Source organism: Populus alba, chromosome 9, assembly GCF_005239225.2.
Source record: "Populus alba chromosome 9, ASM523922v2, whole genome shotgun sequence".
Lineage (NCBI taxonomy): Eukaryota > Viridiplantae > Streptophyta > Magnoliopsida > Malpighiales > Salicaceae > Populus > Populus alba.
In genome coordinates this window covers 9221541-9240509 of record NC_133292.1, presented here as the reverse complement: position 1 = coordinate 9240509, position 18969 = coordinate 9221541, and the positions used below count along the sequence as shown (strand labels likewise).

General features: G+C 35.4%; 5 protein-coding genes across 9 annotated transcripts; all 5 read left to right on the top strand.

Annotated features, from left to right (window-relative positions):
• Positions 1–685: 685 nt before the first annotated feature.
• Positions 686–5978, top strand: LOC118058697 (uncharacterized). The gene is made up of 9 exons (XM_035071427.2): positions 686–960; positions 1826–2029; positions 2409–2506; positions 3210–3300; positions 3382–3585; positions 3671–3921; positions 4335–4425; positions 4523–4739; positions 5523–5978. Exons 1-9 carry the CDS (start codon positions 796–798, stop codon positions 5732–5734), a joined length of 1533 nt encoding a protein of 510 aa, XP_034927318.1. The 5' UTR covers positions 686–795; the 3' UTR covers positions 5735–5978.
• Positions 5979–7138: 1160 nt separating this feature from the next.
• LOC118058693 (protein LATERAL BRANCHING OXIDOREDUCTASE 1) lies at positions 7139–8994 on the top strand. Of its 2 annotated transcripts, none has more exons than XM_035071422.2 (3): positions 7139–7734; positions 8062–8338; positions 8509–8994. In XM_035071422.2, exons 1-3 carry the CDS (start codon positions 7283–7285, stop codon positions 8770–8772), a joined length of 993 nt encoding a protein of 330 aa, XP_034927313.1. In that variant the 5' UTR covers positions 7139–7282; the 3' UTR covers positions 8773–8994. The 2 variants fall into 2 exon arrangements, with proteins under 2 accessions (XP_034927313.1, XP_034927312.1); XM_035071421.2 differs by having other exon boundaries at positions 7142–7734; positions 8062–8389.
• Positions 8995–9495: 501 nt separating this feature from the next.
• Positions 9496–17980, top strand: LOC118058692 (protein LATERAL BRANCHING OXIDOREDUCTASE 1). 4 transcript variants are annotated; one of them, XM_073411303.1, is made up of 3 exons: positions 9496–10132; positions 10209–10536; positions 17530–17980. In XM_073411303.1, the coding sequence occupies exons 1-3, from the start codon at positions 9678–9680 to the stop codon at positions 17788–17790; spliced, it is 1044 nt and encodes a 347-aa protein (XP_073267404.1). In that variant the 5' UTR covers positions 9496–9677; the 3' UTR covers positions 17791–17980. The 4 variants fall into 4 exon arrangements, with proteins under 4 accessions (XP_073267404.1, XP_073267405.1, XP_073267406.1 ...); XM_073411304.1 differs by lacking the exon at positions 17530–17980 and adding an exon at positions 10614–10772 and having other exon boundaries at positions 9498–10132; XM_073411305.1 differs by lacking the exon at positions 17530–17980 and adding an exon at positions 10608–10752 and having other exon boundaries at positions 9502–10132.
• On the top strand, positions 13161–15306 carry LOC118058694 (methyl jasmonate esterase 1-like). The gene is made up of 3 exons (XM_035071424.2): positions 13161–13720; positions 13910–14041; positions 14178–15306. Exons 1-3 carry the CDS (start codon positions 13175–13177, stop codon positions 14460–14462), a joined length of 963 nt encoding a protein of 320 aa, XP_034927315.1. The 5' UTR covers positions 13161–13174; the 3' UTR covers positions 14463–15306.
• Positions 15984–17361, top strand: LOC118058696 (methyl jasmonate esterase 1-like). The gene is made up of 3 exons (XM_035071426.2): positions 15984–16533; positions 16724–16855; positions 16992–17361. The coding sequence occupies exons 1-3, from the start codon at positions 16081–16083 to the stop codon at positions 17274–17276; spliced, it is 870 nt and encodes a 289-aa protein (XP_034927317.1). The 5' UTR covers positions 15984–16080; the 3' UTR covers positions 17277–17361.
• Positions 17981–18969: the final 989 nt, after the last annotated feature.

Here is an 18969-nt window from a genome sequence, read left to right as displayed (position 1 = left end):
TTTCTTCAATGTTTTAGAGTTGGTCCATGTAGCTTTAGTTAACATGCATTTTAGTGCCTCAAATTCTCCAAGAATATATTTTTTAATTATCACATAATTAAATGAAAAAACACCACACCCGCGTCATCATGCGAATATATTAACTAATTTTAAACTAATTATTTCAATTTACCCAGGACTCGATGATACATGAGCTTGAAAGATAAAAATAAAATAAAATATAAGGCTAATTATTCTTACCACTTTGCACATTTCTGCCCGAGACCTTGCATGGACTCTACATTTGTTTTCTTTTTAACTCGCGGGCTAGTAAAGCAAAATCAAAATTTTCAAGGGGCCAAAATCAAATATTTTGAGAGAGAAATATAAGTTGAGGAAAAAGAAGAGGAAAAGCTTCTTTTACGAGTCTGGTTATGTGTCAACTGTCAAGTGCCGATTTACAGTTTATTTGTTTTTTTTTTAATTTTTTAACATTTATTTTTATATTAATATATTAAAACAATTTTGAAATATTAAAAACATTTAATTTAAAAAGATAAAAAAAATTTAAATTCCTTCAAAATCGCTTGTGTAATCCAAAATAAAAAACAAACAGGTCGTTATAATACTTTAACCTGTGTCCCCAGATACCCATGTAACTTCAACAAAACGCTGCCGTTTTAGCCCAATTCCTTATTTCCCACGTCGAATCAGACCGATCCTCACCTTAAAAACCAGAAAGACTTGAAACTCAAAAACAAGAAGAAAGGTAAAGCTTCGAATTTCAATACCGGTCCATTGATACAGAATACTGAAATGGAAGATGGAATAAACCCTCAAATTAAAGAAGATAAAGAAGAACCCCAAGTAGAAGAAAAACATGAGGAATCACAAACAAGCAGTGGATGGGGAGGGTGGGGTTTCTCTGCTTTCTCTGTTTTATCAGATCTTCAAAAGAAAGCTGAAGAGATCTCTCGCAATGTAAGTCTTCTTTTTTTCATCACCCAGTCATTCGCTCCCTAGTATTTGCTTTCTTTTTGGGTTGATGAAATCTGGGTTTGAATTTATTTGTTTTCTTTGGTGCTAGATCTGGTTTGTTATGGTGAAAAATGCTTTTTTTAGTTTAGAGTAGTATTTTTTTATGATTTTTTTATATTTTGATTGTTTTTTTATTTTTCGATTTGGGTTTTCTGTTTTCGGTGAAAATGTAGTTATTTTAGTGATCACTTTTGTTTTTTAGTTTGTTTGTGCAAGTGAATGTGATCTTGGACTGATGGTGATTTTTTTTAACCTCTATGGCAATATCTACTTTGTGATATTACACCTTTTTTTTCATCACCTTTTTAAGTTCTATGGAAATATCTACTTTATGGAAAAGCTATATGTTAAAATCGTTTTGCTTGCGGGTTTGCAAATGGAAGTTTTCATCGGCAACGTTTGATCCCGTTTCTTCATGCGAACTTTTAATTTAATTTCTTAGGGCGTTAAGCCCCGATTCATACCAAAAAAAGCTTTAAACTGTTTTGGGTTTCTTTCCATTCAAAGAATATGAAAAAGAAAGGTAAGTTTTGTTTTTCATGTTTAAGTGCCGTGTTCAATAAAACCTGACTTGGATGCAGCCACCAAGGTTTCTACTTGGTTTCCCATCTGTTGGGATATGATTGCCCAAAAGGATTAATTTTTTGATGAACAATTGAGTGTTTGTTTATGAATTACTGGGATTATGCAAAAGGTGGGATTTGAATTGTTTTTTTTTTCACAATATGTTGTCCTATTTATTTTGCATTTGCATTGTTGTTGCTGGATTTGGCTTGGATTTCTTTTAATAGTTCCTCTGCGTGTGCAGGCTGCTGTGGTTGCAGAAAAGGCAGCAAAGAGCATCACAGATTTGAATATTGCTGAGGACTCAGAATCTTCAAAAGGGGAGCCAGAGGAAAAAGAATCTGCAAGTGATAAGGAAACCAAAGGTGAGGAAACTGAAGATGACAAGCTTCGGAAATCTGCTTTGGAGAAATTGGAAAAAGCAAGTGAGGATTCCATCCTTGGCCAGGCAAGTTACTTGCACATTGCTGTTTCAAATTTGACGTGTCATTGCAGTTTCACTGGACACAGTTATAACTATTTTTTTCTTGCATCTTTAAGTTCTATAACTTGCTTTGGCTTCTAGTCCCTTTACTTGACATCTGTTTCAAATTTTAATAAGTATTGCCTCACTCTCGTTTTCATCACACCTTTTGAAGTTCTGCCTCATCATGTTACAGCTCTATTCTTGTGAATTTCTTCACTTGGCTGGCGCTAATATTTGTTTTACAGAATTATCTTTTTTTTTGCACATGGGTACATGAAGTGCATTTCTTATTCATCTTTTTGTGATATTAGTTGCCTTGTTTAATTCTGCAAGCAGTATCATTTTTTCCCAACATTTTTAGGGCTTGAAGGTTCTTGATCACTCTGTGGAGAATTTGGCTTCGGGAGCTTGGCAAGCATTAGGAAGTGCATGGAAAGGGGGTTCTAATCTGGTTCAAAAGTAAGTTTCTTGATCATCACAGCTAAACTTTGTTATATATGCAATCGAAAATCTCCTTTGTAATTGAGGAAAATTTATTAATGGTTAATCCTGAAAGCTTAACAGGCTTTTCTTGTCTATTTCCTTTCCAAACTCAATGTAGAAACTAGTTGAGAATAACAAATAGAGCTGCTATGGAGATTCTTTTTGGTGGTGTTGTTTCCTTTTTCAGCTTTTGTCTCTGCGGCTGTAAGCGTTGCCTCCATCTTTGTGCGTGATATTAATTATAAATTTTGGTTTGATTGGAAGAAAAACCCAAACCATATAAGGATTCATTTACATATCTAGTCTTAACCATCCATTGGAAAGAGTATATGAGGTCAGGATAAGATCCAATAGGAAAATGCCATGAAAGGTAACAACATTTCATGAGATAAGGTCATGAAAGGCGTCTAAGTTTGCACCGGCCTATGAAATTTAAAGGAAAATAATGGTACAATTGTGAGAGCACTGCATTTTGGAAGAAAGGTAGCAACATTTTTGTTTTACGTATGCTCTTAGAACTCCCAACCCCCTCTCCTTATCTGAATTTTTTTATGTATAAAAAAAAAACAGAATAGGAAAGTGTAACTCGGGTGGTAAGCTGCTGTGAGATCCCATATTTCGACCCAGGTGTCTTATTTTCACTCTCTTTTTGTGCTTTTTTTCCCATGTCTTTCTTCAGGCTTGAGAATTCTGCTGTGAACCTTGCGGATTCAATTCAGCAAGGTAGCTTACCAGGATCAGCCGGTTCAGTTGCACCATCCTTGCTTGAGGTCGTGAATCCCGTTGTTTAGCTCTTTTATTTTTATTTATTCCAAATCTCATTGTCGGTTACTCTAGCCATCATGTTGCAGACTGGAAAAGCTTTTACAGCAAAGGGAATGCAAGTACTTGAATATGTAGGCAAGGAAACCATGGATCTACTGATCACAGAGACTGGTATTGAAGTTGAGAAAAACACTAAGAACTCTGAAAAAGGAGCAGATGAGGATCATTTACTTGAGGAGATGACATTTGATCGGTGTTTCTATATATATGGAGGTCCAGAACAGTTGGAGGTCATTTCTTTAGCCTTTTACTTGAAACTCGCATTTGTTTGAATTGATAGTGAATATTGAAAGTGTTGGATTGTAATTCTATCAGGAGTTGGAGGCACTGTCCAACCATTATGCACTGTTATTTAACCGCAGAAAGGCTAAATTGTCATCAGAAGAGAAGTCTGCATATGATGGAAAGCTTAAACTGGTTCAGCAAATTTTTAGTTTAAGCACTGAAATGGATGCTGCAGAGTTTGAAAAAGGAAAGAAAATAGAGTCTGCAACTGAGGGAAGTAGTGACGAGATGAAAAATTTACATGATTCAAGCGTCAGCAAGGCTGCTGACATGGCTGCAGGGTAATTTTGCTTGACGCATACAAGATTTTTGTATTCAGTTTGGAAATTTAACATGTACTCTGTATTCTCTTCACAAGTCTGTTATTTATGAAGCTGTTTTTGGGTTTCCAGGATTTTCAGTAGTGGAACTATTGTTTTCCTGTATTTAGTGTTGGTCCATTCCTCATTATCTTAGTCTTTTGATTTGTATATGTTGTACAACACACAACCTTGGTTTTTTCTCATGCTGCATGTTAGCTTTGTTATTTCATTGTAATCACTGGTTGCAAGGCAGATGTCACAAGATCGAATCATGAGTGGTGACAGTTGTCATTTGTCAACCACAGCAATAGAAATATGACTGTCTGCTGTAGTTGAACTTCTTTTAGTTTTTGCTGCACACATGTCCTTGAAACTTTTCCTGTCATTTACAGGTTCACAAATGCTTTAGCAGGACAAGCTGTGAATGACATAATTCAAAGGACAGCTGGAAGACTTGAAACTCTTCACTCAGAGGGGGTCCATGTATGGAGATATCTTTTATTTATTTGTTTTTCTATGTTCACATTTCGTTTACTGTTCGAAGAAGGCAAAATATGATAAACTATGCATGCCTATGCAGAGACTCTCTGAAATGTGCTGTTCGGCAGTGTCTCAACTTCTGATGCTTGGTAAATCTGTCATATCCAATGCTAACAAAGTTCAGCAAGAAGATGCTGATGGGGATATTGTGGACATTGACTGGCCTGAAGATTCCGTTGAAAAAGCTAAGGTGATGCGCACCAAGGCACGGTCAATGGCAGGATATGTGGAAGCAGTTTCCAACAGCTTTATCACAGGTAGATTTACAAGACTCCCCCAGCTCTAAATTTATTGCTATTTTCTCTATTTTAAGCATTTTAGGCATCTTATTGAATCTCTACTTGATATGGTCTTTACATGATATGACCCTCCAAATCTTTTAGCAGTTCAGGTTTGGTCCTGAAATCACTGACCCATGTAACAAGTTCTAAAGTTCTGCCATTCAGAATGAATGCTCCAAGTTTCTGCTTTCTTGTTATTTAAATCTTTAGTTTTTTCAAATCCATCCAATTGGAAGAAATCACTGCTCGTAATAGGCATGTATAAACTTATCTAGCACTGAGCAGATGCATTGTTTGTAAGAACTGTCCATGTTGGATAACAGTCGGGTTCTGTTATCGAAAGGCCTTCCTACTAAAATCATTTAGGTATGCTATATGAGGGAAAGCCTGGCATTTTTGTGCTGAGAATATTATGGAGTTGACTTCTAGAAAAGAGAAGCATGCACATGTAGAATGTAATCATGTTGGTAATTTAGAAAATGGTTGTCTGGGTGTCTTGGTTTATTTAATTGTTGTCTTTTTGTTGGAATGAAAATATTTGGTCTTGTAAGTTCTATTCGAACCATTTGAAGACCCATTAGAATGATGGCAGTCAAGTGGCATGCACATGATGGGTTTCAGGATATCTCCATTTATTGTCTATCTATTTCTTTTTTCATATATTGTTTTTTCCATTGTGGCATGGCGCATTGTCTACAGGTAAAAAAGATATGGATAGGTGATTTTATCTGATAGTTTGAGCTTATTATTTTGATACAGGCATCTCTGATGTAGCAGAAGCTTACACAGCAGCCATAAACGGTGCTACTGCAGATTCCCACGAAAACTTCCAACAATCATCAATTCAGGACAAAGTCAATGCCTTCTCTGAACTTCTCCGAACTGACCGGACCACTGCAGTGAGCAAAATCCAGGATGGGCTCCAGTACTTGTCATATGTAGTTATTTCCACATCTATGCCTTCGGCTTGATCACTCGATTTCTACCAGTTTCTTTTTTCCTACATCCTCCAACTTCTCACTAGTTATGTATGTAAATAGATAAATTCATCTTAAAATGGGTCTTGCTGTCTGATCCTAAATCAACGGATCCACGTTTAGCTTGAACATTCTTTTAGATCATTTAAGGGTTGAATTTGAATGCTAGCCTCAAAAGCTGAACAGTTTATATCCCATGTCAGACAATATAAGAACAAAAAGAGAAATTGTTATGTTTGCCAGAATGAGTTCCCCTGATGCATACAATCTCTCGGGTCTGTGCAAGTGAAGGGTTTATTTACCTCTTGGCTTAAGAGTAACTATTCCAATACATATCGTGCGATGTTGTGGGTAGAATTCTAAGCTAATTTTTTATGCAAGACAAGGTGTCGGTGTATTTTTAAATCTCCTGATAGTTTTTAATTAAGAACTAGAAAGATGGTATACATGTGTTGTGGAATGAATTGAAAAATATATAAATTGATAAATTGTTAATTATAATAAAAAAAAACTAAAGTGAGAAATTGATTTTCATTATGAGAAGTAAAAGGTAGATGTTCGGGTAAGTATTTGATTCTAAGATAGGGATAATTTTTTTTATTTTTTTTAATTGCATGATAATAAAAATAATTATTTGTAAGAAAGATAATTATTAAAATTTTGGAGAAAATGTATTTTTTAAAATAAAATTCTCTTCATGTACATATTTTTTATTCAAAAAAATTCTATAGATTTGAAATAAGAATGAAAAAAAGAAGTATCTCTTTAATCAAAACTCCATATTTTTTTTCATGTGTTTTTTTTTTTTTTTTTTACTTTACAAAAACATATCTTTTTAAGTATTGTTTTTAAAATTCAAACTTCTCACAATCTTAAAAGCAAGTTTTAATAAATAAATAAAACTCTAAATGGATAATTTTTAGATAAATATATCAAAATAATATAAGAATAATAAATTTGAGAAAAATCATATAAAAAATCTACAAGAGAAAATATATGTTTTATTTGCATTGAATGTTAATGAGGAATTATAGTAGGAAAAAATCAAGCATATTAGCTTCATATATAAATATTTGTTACTATTACTATATAAAACACTATTATTATTTGAAAACCATGACATAATTTGATAATTATTTAAATACATTTTAATAAATTTATTTAATGTGAATTTATATATATATATATATATATATATATATTTAAAGAGATTAAAAAAAACGCTTAGACATACTAGATTTGAAAGATTAGGCCTGTGTAACCAAAAAAAAATTATTATATTTTTATATTTTTAAATTGTTTTGGGAAATTAAAAAAATTATTATTTTAATATATTTTTAAATAAAAAATATTTTAAAAAACAAAATTTACCTTCCTTCCATCACTGATCAACTCTTGGCACCATTTTGCGATCATTCGGGGGTAGTCTAATAAAATGTCTAGATTCAGTGCACCTGAAAGCCCCCTTTAACAGACGTTCTCCTAGTTTCTGTTGCAAGAAACACAAGACCCTTTGCTTCATACTAAGATTCATCTTGTACCATGGGAGATTTAGATTTGTCCTTCATTCAAGATCTTGAAAACAGGCCTCATGTCAAAGTCATCGAACCTGAGGAAGTCCCGGTAATCGATTTCTTCACTTCAAGCCACGGAGACACCAAAGAAATTGTCTCAGAGATAGGAAATGCATGCAGGAAGTGGGGATTCTTTCAAGTAATTAACCATGGTGTACCTCTAGAGTTATCTAAAAGAATGGCGAAGATGGCGAAAGAGTTCTTTGATCAACCAATCGAGGAAAAAAAGAAGGTGAAGCGAGACGAAGGGAATTCTATGGGGTATCATGATAGTGAGCATACTAAGAATGTTAGGGACTGGAAGGAAGTGTTTGATTTCTCACTGGAAGATCCTAGACTTGTCCCAGCCATGGATAACCTAGATGATCAGGAATTGAGGACCATAAGTAATCGTTGGCCTCAGTACCCTAATGAATTTAGGTAACTTGCTTATTTTCCTACGAAACGAAACAGTAAGGCCAACACTCTCAGGATACTTTTATTAGTTTATTAGGGATGTGTCTATAACTATAATAATTTATATATAGATTTACTAGTCCTAAATTATCGAGCTGCTCGTTTAATATATACTCATAGAAGAATTGGTCAGTATGTTTGATCAGATGTTTTTTTTTTTTTTATTTTGTATGATTGGTTTGTTTGTAAATCATTTTCCGATTAGTTCAGGTCTTACATCTACTAGTACTTGTGGTCTTGATGTTGCTCTTCCACTAGATTGTGTGATCTAATAGATTATTGTCTTACCAGGAAAGCATGTCAGGAGTATTCTCGAGAAGTGGAGAAGCTTGGTTATAGGCTGTTGAAACTTGTTTCTTTGAGCTTAGGCTTGCCTGCTAACAGGCTAAATGGCTTCTTCATTGACCAAACCAGCCTCTGTAGGATAAATCACTATCCTCCTTGCCCTAACCCCAACCTAGCTCTTGGGGTTGGTCGACACAAAGATTTCAGTGCCTTAACTGTGCTTGCTCAGGATGATGTTGGAGGATTGGAAATAAGACGAAAATCAGACGGTGAATGGATACCAGTTAAGCCAATTCCAGATGCATTTATCGTTAATGTCGGCGACATTATTCAGGCATGAAAATACAACATACTGGCATTAATTGGCTAGCTGAAACCTTGACTGTCAAGTTACATCTGTAATTCAAAGTACTATATATATTGTTTCCTGAATCATTGAATTTGTTTGTATAGGTTTGGAGTAATGACACCTATGAGAGTGTGGAGCACAGGGTTGTAGTGAACACTGAGAAGGAAAGGTTCTCAATTCCAGTACTACTCTTACCTGCTCACCATGTCAACATCGAGCCACTGGAAGAGCTACTAAACGAGCAGAACCCTTCCAAATACCAACGATATAATTGGGGGAAGTTCTATGCTAGCAGAATCCGCGGTGATTACAAGAAACGGGATGTAGAAAATATCCAAATTCATCATTTGAAAAAGCAACATCCATAGCTAGAGTGAGATTTATGAGTATAGTTTATGTGCAGTAGCAACTTGGTTTAGCTTCTTTGTATTAAGGTGACCAAGATGACATTCTGTACAAATTTGGAAGAATAAATCAGTTTGCAATGTAGCAAGGGCCGTTCCTGCTAGGTATACAAGATCCTTTACCGGTCAGCTAGCTAGCTAGGTTGCTCTTATGCTATACCTGCAAACACAAAGGATTCTCAATTATCCCCAGCTTAATGCCATCTTCAGTGTTAATTTCCATCTGGTAAATACCTGCTTTGTGTGTCCTGTCAAGTTAATAGGGACCTAACATATTGACTAACAATGTAGTTGAGTAATAGGGAGCAAAAATTGGAGAACTCGTGGGATAAAAAAAATCTTACCTTCAAGAACAAGATACCTACCTATATAGAATTCTAAAACTCACAATTGAAACTGTTCTTATCAAGAAAATGAAACAAAAGTTAACCTCTACTAAAACCTTAGATGCTAATGAATGTGGACTTAAAAACCAACATTAGATTAGTTCTGGAAAGCAAGCATTCCTCTTTCCCACTAATTTGTCGTTGTGGTAACCTATCCATTGATGCAACCTGGCACCCTACAGCCCACAAGTTCGATTGTTGGCTGGTGATGGGTAATTTGGTTCACCTACCCCAAACCAAGAAAAAAGGAAGAAGAAGAAGAAACAAAAACTGTCCATGTTCAATGTACGTTACAAATGGTTTCATTTTGTTGGTTAAAAATTATTGCAGCATGACGAAAGTCATAGCCTCGTTTAGTACAAGGGGTTCTTTTCGTGAGATGGGAGATTCTATCCCAAATTATAAAACCATTAAGCACCAGTGAAAAGCAATTATAAAACCATTTACATTTTCAGTCTCTCAAACTCTTGTGGGCCTGTGGACATGGGAGAAATCGATCCAGAATTCATTCAAGAAACAGAATACAGGCCTAAATTCAAAACAATAGAAGCTGATGAAGAAATCCCAGTTATTGATCTCTCTGTTTCCACTCCAAGTGACACAAAAGAAGTTGTGTCAAAGATTGGAGAAGCGTGCAAGAAGTGGGGATTTTTTCAAGTGATCAATCATGGAGTACCGTTGGAACTAAGGCAAAAGATAGAGAAGGTAGCAAAAGAATTCTTTGATCAACCGATGGAGGAAAAACGGAAGGTGAAGAGAGATGAGGTGAATCCTATGGGGTATCATGATGGTGAGCACACCAAAAATATTAGGGACTGGAAGGAGGTTTTTGACTTCTTGGTGGTAGATCCAACTTTAATTCCTGCCTCTGATGATCCTGATGATAAAGAGCTAAGAGCTATGACTAATCAATGGCCACACAAACCTTCTGAATTCAGGTCTTCATTTTCTTCTTTCTTCTTTCATTTACTTAATCTTATTATGTTAATTAGTGTAACTCGTTGTTTTGGTCAGGGAGCTGTGCCAAGAATATACAAGACAGGTGGAAAAACTAGCTTTCAAGTTGCTGGAGCTTATCTCTTTGAGCTTAGGGTTGCCTGCTGATAGGTTAAATGGTTACTTCAAAGACCAAATCAGCTTTGCTAGGTTCAACCATTACCCTCCTTGTCCTGCACCACACCTAGCTCTTGGTGTAGGTAGGCACAAGGATGGAGGTGCCTTGACGGTCTTATCCCAAGATGATGTTGGAGGACTGCAAATAGGCCGCAGATCAGATGGAGAATGGATCCCTGTTAAACCAATTCCAGATGCCTTCATCATCAATATTGGCAATTGTATGCAGGTACTTTCTTGTGATCAGCCTAATTAGCTTAAGCTGAATTATTGCCGACGAATTCCATTTGTTCTTGCTAGCTGTAGAACGTCTTTCACCCACCACAGTCCCCCCTCCTTGTTCTTGCTCTTGGACCCAACATGAATGATTGATGGGAGATTAGGCATGCACAGGATAGGAGTCATCATTAACATATAAGAAGATGGTACAAATGTCCAATTTTCTTCCTCATCAGGGCTTGGGTTTTTGCCTCGTGTGCAGGTTTGGAGCAATGACCTGTACTGGAGTGCAGAGCATAGAGTGGTGGTGAATTCTCAAAGGGAAAGGTTCTCGATACCATTTTTCTTTTTCCCATCCCAATATGTTGATATTAAGCCACTGGACGAGCTAATTAATGAGCAAAACCTTGCAAAGTACAAGGAATTCAACTGGGGAAAATTCTTTGCCAGTAGAAACCGCAGTGATTATAAAAAACGTGAAGTGGAAAACATCCAAATCGATCACTTTAAGGTACCAGAGTGATTAGTTTAGAGAGGGTTTTCTATGAATGTGCCTATACTCTACGTATGTGATGTCGAGGTTGTGTAACCTTTTATTGTTGCCATGTTATGCTTACTAAAGCATAGACTTGTATGTGAAAGTTTTCCTCGAGGTATGTTAACTGTTATGGGCTCATTTGGGCAAAATTCCGGTTAATTTTCACCTGTCATTGAGCTTTTTTAACCACTTCTGATCATATATATATATATATATATATGCTATCCTTGATCAGTGTGCGTGTGTGTGTCTATTAGACAATGAGAAACTTTTTAACTTTCCTTGTGATAGTTCTGACTGAACTGCTTACAGGGATTTGATAACCTTAGAAGCATATACATGGAAGGTAGTGTAGTAAAAGATGACATAACAGAAAATAGGAACTCCATTAGGCACCATTATTTGTAATATTCTTCCTCTTGGAAAAGAAAAGGAAAATCAAATTTTCAATACAGACCGTAAGAATTTCTTAAAGTTTGGTTCCATTTTCGAAGAGCAAACATTATTCTAAACCATATATTTTATTCTTATGTATCCAATTAGAGAGCAACATCACGGGAAGGAATCCAAGTAATACGGTCAATCAAGAAACAGGCCCTTCAAGCACGCAGATGATTATAAAAAGTAATGAAATTTGGTATAATTTCGTGAAACTTGACGAGGTCTTTGAGGTTGAGGTTGAATTATCAAACTAATTTAATTGATTTTGAGATGAAGATAGACGAAACATACACGTCATATCTTCAAGAATTTCTGCAGCCGAAATTATGAAGGTGTTAGCCCTTTGCGTCCAGCTTCATTCAGAACCACGCTGATCTAGAGATGCCAAGAGTTTATGTTAACTTTTAGAGTCTACTGGATAGATGGCCGCTCTACGTTGCGGCCTGGCCCGGTTTAAATTTTCTCAACATAAAAAAATAATATTTAAATAATGATAATATGAGAAAAATTAGATTAAATTTATTAAAACACAATCTATAATATAACATCGAAACAACCCATAGAAATAAAAGCAAAAAAAAACATATAAAGTTTGAGATTTAATAACATAATGTCAAAGAAAAAAAAATTAAAAAAATATAACGCCGAAGATGCACACCGAGTCAACTCGGTATATCTTAATAAACCCACAACCTGTGATATTAGATCGCGATAATTTTTTTTTTAAAAAAAGCATCTAGCAAAATAAAAATTCATAAAAAAAACCCAAACTAACCCGGGTTATCTTTACCAACCAGTCTTTATAATAACTAAACAAAAAGAAAAGAAGAAAAATTACAAAGCTAAAGGAAAAATTATTTCATACAAAATGACAAAGCTAAAGAAAAATTATTGAAAAAAAAACTCATAAATTTTTTTTTAAAAAAAATCAAACTTCCAAAAAAAAAACTTAACAAAAAATAACAAAGTTAAATAAAAAAATTTTATGAGAAAATATAAGTTAACATGGTTAATTTACTATATTGAACTTGAGACAACCCATCTAGCACTAACACATGTATTTTTTTTTAAATAATATTTTATAAAACACGTTAAAAGTTTAATAATTAAATGATAAATAATAAATGATAAAAATATTAAAAAAAATTAAAAAAAAATTAATTCAACTTAAGTTAACTCTATCTTATGATGAGATATAGAAGAAACAAATATAAGTCATATCTTCAACCATATCAGCAACCGAAATTATGAAGGTGTTAGGCCGCCTCTGTGTCCATTTTTTTTTCATTCAGAACCACGCTGATCTAGAGATGTAGGAGTTTGGGTTAACTTTTAGAGGCTAAATTCACGTGGGTTCGTCCTGTGGATGTAGGATAAACTCTTTTCCTTGAGCTCTCTGTCTCTTCTCTTGTGCTACTTAATTAAGCCTTTGGGACCCAATTTAGGGCCTTAGGCAATTTATTATTCTGTTTTTCTTACAGTGGAAATTGTAATTTCAGTTTGTACTCTTAATTTTCTACCGTGTCCTTATCAGTAAACCTACGACCGAGTTGCATGAACAAGGTGTTCTAGAATCTACGGAAAAATCTTTCTTTCTATTTAATTCCAGCTACCAAGCTAGGTACGTAATCCATGAGCTTAGCCTTTTCTTTTACATTCATGGCGCTGTATGCATATATATAAAATGCGAGCAGAGTCTGACTTTAAAACTCATATAAACCCAAGGACAAGCCTTGTAGAAACCTACCACTTCAAGAGAAGCATGGAGCAACCAAAGAAACATTTGGTGTTAATTTCCATTTTCATCATCCTTCTCAATATTGCAACCAGTGAGGCCTTATCGCAGCCACTCCATAATCGTAGCAAGCATTTTGTGCTAGTTCACGGGGCAGGTCATGGTGCCTGGTGTTGGTACAAACTTGTGCCTCTATTAAGATCATCAGGTCACAATGTTACCACTATAGATTTAGCTGCTTCTGGGATTGACCCACGGCAGATTAGCGATCTTCAATCAATATCTGACTATATTAGGCCGCTGAGAGATCTTCTGGCATCTCTACCACCAAATGAAAAGGTTATCCTTGTTGGTCATAGCTTGGGGGGATTGGCACTTTCTCAAACCATGGAGAGACTTCCGAGCAAGATTTCCGTGGCTGTTTTCCTTACTGCCGCCATGCCAGGCCCTTCCCTTAACATTTCCACTCTTGACCAAGAGGTACATGCAGAAAGAAAGAAAGAAAGAAAAACTCTTATTCGATTGATTAACCTAACTTATTTTTTTGTTATGAATATCTAGTTCTACTTTTTACATCACAACATGCAATCAATTTGTTAAGTTACATTCTTCTCATGTCTCACAATTTTCAACTTTTTCATTTTCCTTGTGCATGTGATGTGACCGCAGCGTGTAAGAAGGCAAACTGATATGTTAGACGCACGCTACACATTCGGTAATGGCCCGAATAACACACCAACATCTCTTATCTTGGGGCCTAAATACCTACTATTAAGATTGTATCAGCTCAGTCCAATTGAGGTAAGAACCTTACAGATTCATAGGCAAAATGTGGGTTTTTTTTCTTTCTTTTGAGACCCAATATGTCACAAATTTTTACCTTTATTCTCTTAATATTGAGATTCTGATGAAATTTATGGTGACAAAATGGCTTCAGGACTGGACATTGGCCACAACACTGATGAGGGAAACACGTCTATTTACTGATCAAGAATTGTCAAGGGACCTTGTACTAACGAGGGAGAAATATGGCTCGGTTAAAAGAGTTTTTATCATTGCAGAGAAAGATTTGGGCTTGGAGAAAGATTTTCAACAATGGATGATCCAAAAAAATCCACCCGATGAAGTGAAAGAGATACTAGGATCCGATCACATGACCATGATGTCTAAACCCAAGGAACTTTGGGCTTGTCTGCAAGGAATTTCTAAGAAATATAATTGATGCCCGTATATTCCCAGGATTATAGATGAATAATAAAAATAAGGTGTTTCTGTTGCTGCCTCAACATTTAATAAAGAGCTACTGGGTAATTGCGTTTTTTTTCTTGCTTTTAGTTTTCATCTTTATTTTAGTAAATTATGAATGACATTTGTAGTTTCTTCTGATCAGCCTAATTAGCTTAAGCTGAATTATTGCCGACGAATTCCATTCGTTCTTGCTTGCTGTAGAACGTCTTTCACCCACCACAGCCCCCCCTCCTTGTTCTTGCTCTTGGACCCAACATGAATGATTGATTGGAGATTAGGCATGCACAGGATAGGAGTCATCATAAACATATAAGAAGATGGTACAAATGTCCAATTTTCTTCCTCATCAGGGCTTGGGTTGTTGCCTCATTTGCAGGTTTGGAGCAATGACATGTACTGGAGTGCAGAGCATAGAGTTGTGGTGAATTCTCAAAGGGAAAGGTTCTCGATGCCATTTTTCTTTTTCCCATCCCAATATGTTGATATTAAGCTACTGGATGAGCTAATTAATGAGCAAAACCTTGCAAAGTACAAGGAATTCAACTGGGGAAAATTCTTTGCCAGCAGAAACCGCAGTGATTATAAAAAACGTGAAGTGGAAAACATCCAAATCGACCACTTTAAGGTATCAGAGTGATTAGTTTAGAGAGGGTTTTCTATGTATGTGCCTATACTCTACGTATGTGATGTCGAGGTTGTGTGACCTTTTATTGTTGCCATGTTATGCTTACTAAAGCATAGACTTGTATGTGAAAGTTTTCCTCGAGGTATCTTAACTGTTATGGGCTCATTTAGGCAAAATTCTGGTTAATTTTCACTGTTCTTTGAGCTCGAATCTAAAATTATAAAACAAATAAAATTTTTAATTTTAAACTCTTATTACTACACCACCTTTTAAAGGGTGACTTTTTAACTTTTCCTGTGATAGTTCTGACTAAACTTCTTACAGGGATTTGATGAAGCCGGAGTGATATATACATGGAAGGTAGCGTAGTAAGAGATGACATGACAGAAAATAGGAACTCCATTAGGCACCATTATTTGTAATATTCTTCCTCTTGGAAAAGAAAAGGAAAATCAAATTTTCAATACAGACCGCAAGAATTTCTTAAAGTTTGGTTCCATTTTCGAAGAGCAAACATTATTCTAAATATATATTTTATTCTTATGTATCCAATTAGAGAGCAACATCACGGGAAGGAATCCAAGTAATACGTCAGTCAAGAAACAGGCCCTTCAAGCACGCAGATGATTATAAAATGTAATGAAATTTGATATAATTTCGTGAAACTTGACGAGGTCTTTGAGGTTGACGTTGAATTATCAAACTAATTTAATTCCAGGTGTTCTAGAATCTACGGAAAAATCTTTCTTTCTATTTAATTCCAGCCACCAATCTAGGTATGTAATCCATGAGCTTAGCCTTTTCTTCACGTTTCAAGCTATTGACTACAGGTGATCGTTGACATAGATTTACAATTTTTTACGTTCATGGCGCTGTGTGTGTGTGTAAAATACGAGCAGAATCTGACTTTAAAACTCATATAAACCCAAGGACACGCCTTGTAGAAACCTACCACTTCAAGAGAAGCATGGAGCAAGCAAAGAAACATTTGGTGTTAATTTCCATTTTCATCATCCTTCTCAATATTGCAACCAGTGAGGCCTTATCGCGGCCACTCCATAATCGTAGCAAGCATTTTGTGCTAGTTCACGGGGCAGGCCATGGTGCCTGGTGTTGGTACAAACTTGTGCCTCTATTAAGATCATCAGGTCACAATGTTACCACTATAGATTTAGCTGCTTCTGGGATTGACCCACGGCAGATTAGCGATCTTCAATCAATATCTGACTATATTAGGCCGCTGAGAGATCTTCTGGCATCTCTACCACCAAATGAAAAGGTTATCCTTGTTGGTCATAGCTTGGGAGGATTGGCACTTTCTCAAACCATGGAGAGACTTCCAAGCAAGATTTCCGTGGCTGTTTTTCTTACTGCAGCCATGCCAGGCCCTTCCCTTAACATTTCCACTCTTGATCAAGAGGTACATGCAGAAAGAAAGAACAAAAAACTCTTATTCGATTGAGTAACCTAACTTATTTTTTTTTGTTATGAATATCTAGTTCTACTTTTTATATCACAACATGCAATCAATTTGTTAAGTTACATTCTTCTCCTCATGTCTCACAATTTTCAACTTTTTCACTTTTCTTGTGCATGTGATGTGACCGCAGCGTGTAAGAAGGCAAACTGATATGTTAGACACACGCTTCACATTCGGTAATGGCCCGAATAACCCACCAACATCTCTTATCTTTGGGCCCAAAATCCTACTTTTAAGATTGTATCAGCTCAGTCCAATTGAGGTAAGAACCTTACAGATTCATAGGCAAAATGTGGGGTTTTTTTCTTTCTTTTGAGATCCAATATGTCACAATTTTTTACCTTTATTCTCTTAATATTGAGATTCTGATGAAATTTATGGTGACAAAATGGCTTCAGGACTGGACATTGGCCACAACACTGATGAGGGAAACACGTCTATTTACTGATCAAGAATTGTCAAGGGACCTTGTACTAACGAGGGAGAAATATGGCTCGGTTAAAAGAGTTTTTATCATTGCAGAGAAAGATTTGACCTTGGAGAAAGATTTTCAACAATGGATGATCCAAAAAAATCCACCCAATGAAGTGAAAGAGATACGAGGATCCGATCACATGACCATGATGTCTAAACCCAAGGAACTTTGGGCTTGTCTGCAAGGAATTTCTAAGAAATATAATTGATGCCCGTATATTCCCAGGATTATAGATGAATAATAAAAATAAGGTGTTTCTGTTGCTGCCTCAACATTTAATAAAGAGCTACTGGGTAATTGCGTTTTTTTTCTTGCTTTTAGTTTTCATCTTTATTTTAGAACATTATGAATGACATTTGTAGTTTCTTCTGATCAGCCTAATTAGCTTAAGCTGAATTATTACCGACGAATTCCATTTGTTCTTGCTTGCTGTAGAACGTCTTTCACCCACCATTTTGCAGGTTTGGAGCAATGACTTGTACTGGAGTGCAGAGCATAGAGTGGTGGTGAATTCTCAAAGGGAAAGGTTCTCGATACCATTTTTCTTTTTCCCATCCCAATATGTTGATATTAAGCCACTGGATGAGCTAATTAATGAGCAAAACCTTGCAAAGTACAAGGAATTCAACTGGGGAAAATTCTTTGCCAGTAGAAACCGCAGTGATTATAAAAAACGTGAAGTGGAAAACATCCAAATCGACCACTTTAAGGTACCAGAGTGATTAGTTTAGTAGAGTGGGTTTTCTATGTATGTGCCTATGCTCTACGTATGTGATGTCGAGGTTGTGTGACCTTTTATTGTTGCCATGTTATGCTCACTAAAGCATGGACTTGTATGTGAAAGTTTTCCTCGAGATATCTTAACTGTTATGGGCTCATTTGGGCAAAATTCCGGTTAATTTTCACCAGTCATTGAGCTTTTTTAACCACTTCTGATCATATATATATATATATATGCTATCCTTGATCAGTGCGCGCGTGTGTGTATGTTAGAGAATGAGAAACTTTTTAACTTTCCTTGTGATAGTTCTGACTGAAACTTCTTACAAGGATTTGATAACCTAAGAAGCATACATGGAAGGTAGTGTAGTAAAAGATGACATAACAGAAAATAGGAACTCCATTAGGCACCATTATTTGTAATATTCTTCCTCTTGGAAAAGAAAAGGAAAATCAAATTTTCAATACAGACCGACCGCAAGAATTTCTTAAAGTTTGGTTCCATTTTCGAAGAGCAAACATTATTCTAAACCATATAATTTATTCTTATGTATCCAATTAGAGAGCAGCATCACGGGAAGGAATCCAAGTAATACGGTCAATCAAGAAACATGCCCTTCATTTAGGGCGTTACGGCAATTTATTCTTTTTTACAGAGAAAATTGAAATCAGAAGGCAATTTTAGTTTGTACTCTTAATTTTCTACCGTGTCCTTATCGGTAAACGTCCGGCCGAATTGCATGACCAAGGAGTTTTAGAATCTAGGGAAAAATCTTTCTTTCTAATCTAGCTACTAATTGCATGACAACATATTTGCTTCACTTTACCTTCTTTTAGTTCACTGTGGTCTCAAATAAATATTTTTATTTTCAGTTAATGTTTAATTTTATAATAGTTTATTTTTATTTATACGGTTAAGCAAAAAAATAATTTAAAAAAAACAAAATTATTTAACCTAAAAAGTACATACATAGAATTATAGATTTGGTATGTTAAACCGCAAAGTCAAATCAATCTAATATGTAACCGCAAAGTCAAATCAATCTAATATGTTATTTTTTTAATATTTAAAATAGAATATCAAATTTTTTTTTTAATTTAAATCATGTTTTATCAAACATTTAAATTACTTTGAATATATCAAATTGGTTGAAATATATAGAAGCAACACTCATATAATT

What these genes read in the sequence shown, in the direction of transcription:
- LOC118058692 (XM_073411303.1), top strand. Translation starts at nt 9,678, where the DNA reads ATGGGAGAAATCGATCCAGAATTCATTCAAGAAACAGAATACAGGCCT. An exon ending in CACAAACCTTCTGAATTCAG is followed by an intron (nt 10,133 to 10,208) that starts GTCTTCATTTTC and finishes TGTTTTGGTCAG; the next exon opens with GGAGCTGTGCCAAGAATATA. An exon ending in ATATTGGCAATTGTATGCAG is followed by an intron (nt 10,537 to 17,529) that starts GTACTTTCTTGT and finishes ACCATTTTGCAG; the next exon opens with GTTTGGAGCAATGACTTGTA.
- LOC118058696 (XM_035071426.2), top strand. Translation starts at nt 16,081, where the DNA reads ATGGAGCAAGCAAAGAAACATTTGGTGTTAATTTCCATTTTCATCATC. An exon ending in TTTCCACTCTTGATCAAGAG is followed by an intron (nt 16,534 to 16,723) that starts GTACATGCAGAA and finishes ATGTGACCGCAG; the next exon opens with CGTGTAAGAAGGCAAACTGA. An exon ending in ATCAGCTCAGTCCAATTGAG is followed by an intron (nt 16,856 to 16,991) that starts GTAAGAACCTTA and finishes AAATGGCTTCAG; the next exon opens with GACTGGACATTGGCCACAAC.
- LOC118058694 (XM_035071424.2), top strand. Translation starts at nt 13,175, where the DNA reads ATGCATATATATAAAATGCGAGCAGAGTCTGACTTTAAAACTCATATA. An exon ending in TTTCCACTCTTGACCAAGAG is followed by an intron (nt 13,721 to 13,909) that starts GTACATGCAGAA and finishes ATGTGACCGCAG; the next exon opens with CGTGTAAGAAGGCAAACTGA. An exon ending in ATCAGCTCAGTCCAATTGAG is followed by an intron (nt 14,042 to 14,177) that starts GTAAGAACCTTA and finishes AAATGGCTTCAG; the next exon opens with GACTGGACATTGGCCACAAC.
- LOC118058697 (XM_035071427.2), top strand. Translation starts at nt 796, where the DNA reads ATGGAAGATGGAATAAACCCTCAAATTAAAGAAGATAAAGAAGAACCC. An exon ending in AGGATTCCATCCTTGGCCAG is followed by an intron (nt 2,030 to 2,408) that starts GCAAGTTACTTG and finishes CAACATTTTTAG; the next exon opens with GGCTTGAAGGTTCTTGATCA. An exon ending in TTCCAACAGCTTTATCACAG is followed by an intron (nt 4,740 to 5,522) that starts GTAGATTTACAA and finishes ATTTTGATACAG; the next exon opens with GCATCTCTGATGTAGCAGAA.
- LOC118058693 (XM_035071421.2), top strand. Translation starts at nt 7,283, where the DNA reads ATGGGAGATTTAGATTTGTCCTTCATTCAAGATCTTGAAAACAGGCCT. An exon ending in CAGTACCCTAATGAATTTAG is followed by an intron (nt 7,735 to 8,061) that starts GTAACTTGCTTA and finishes TTGTCTTACCAG; the next exon opens with GAAAGCATGTCAGGAGTATT. An exon ending in ATGTCGGCGACATTATTCAG is followed by an intron (nt 8,390 to 8,508) that starts GCATGAAAATAC and finishes TTGTTTGTATAG; the next exon opens with GTTTGGAGTAATGACACCTA.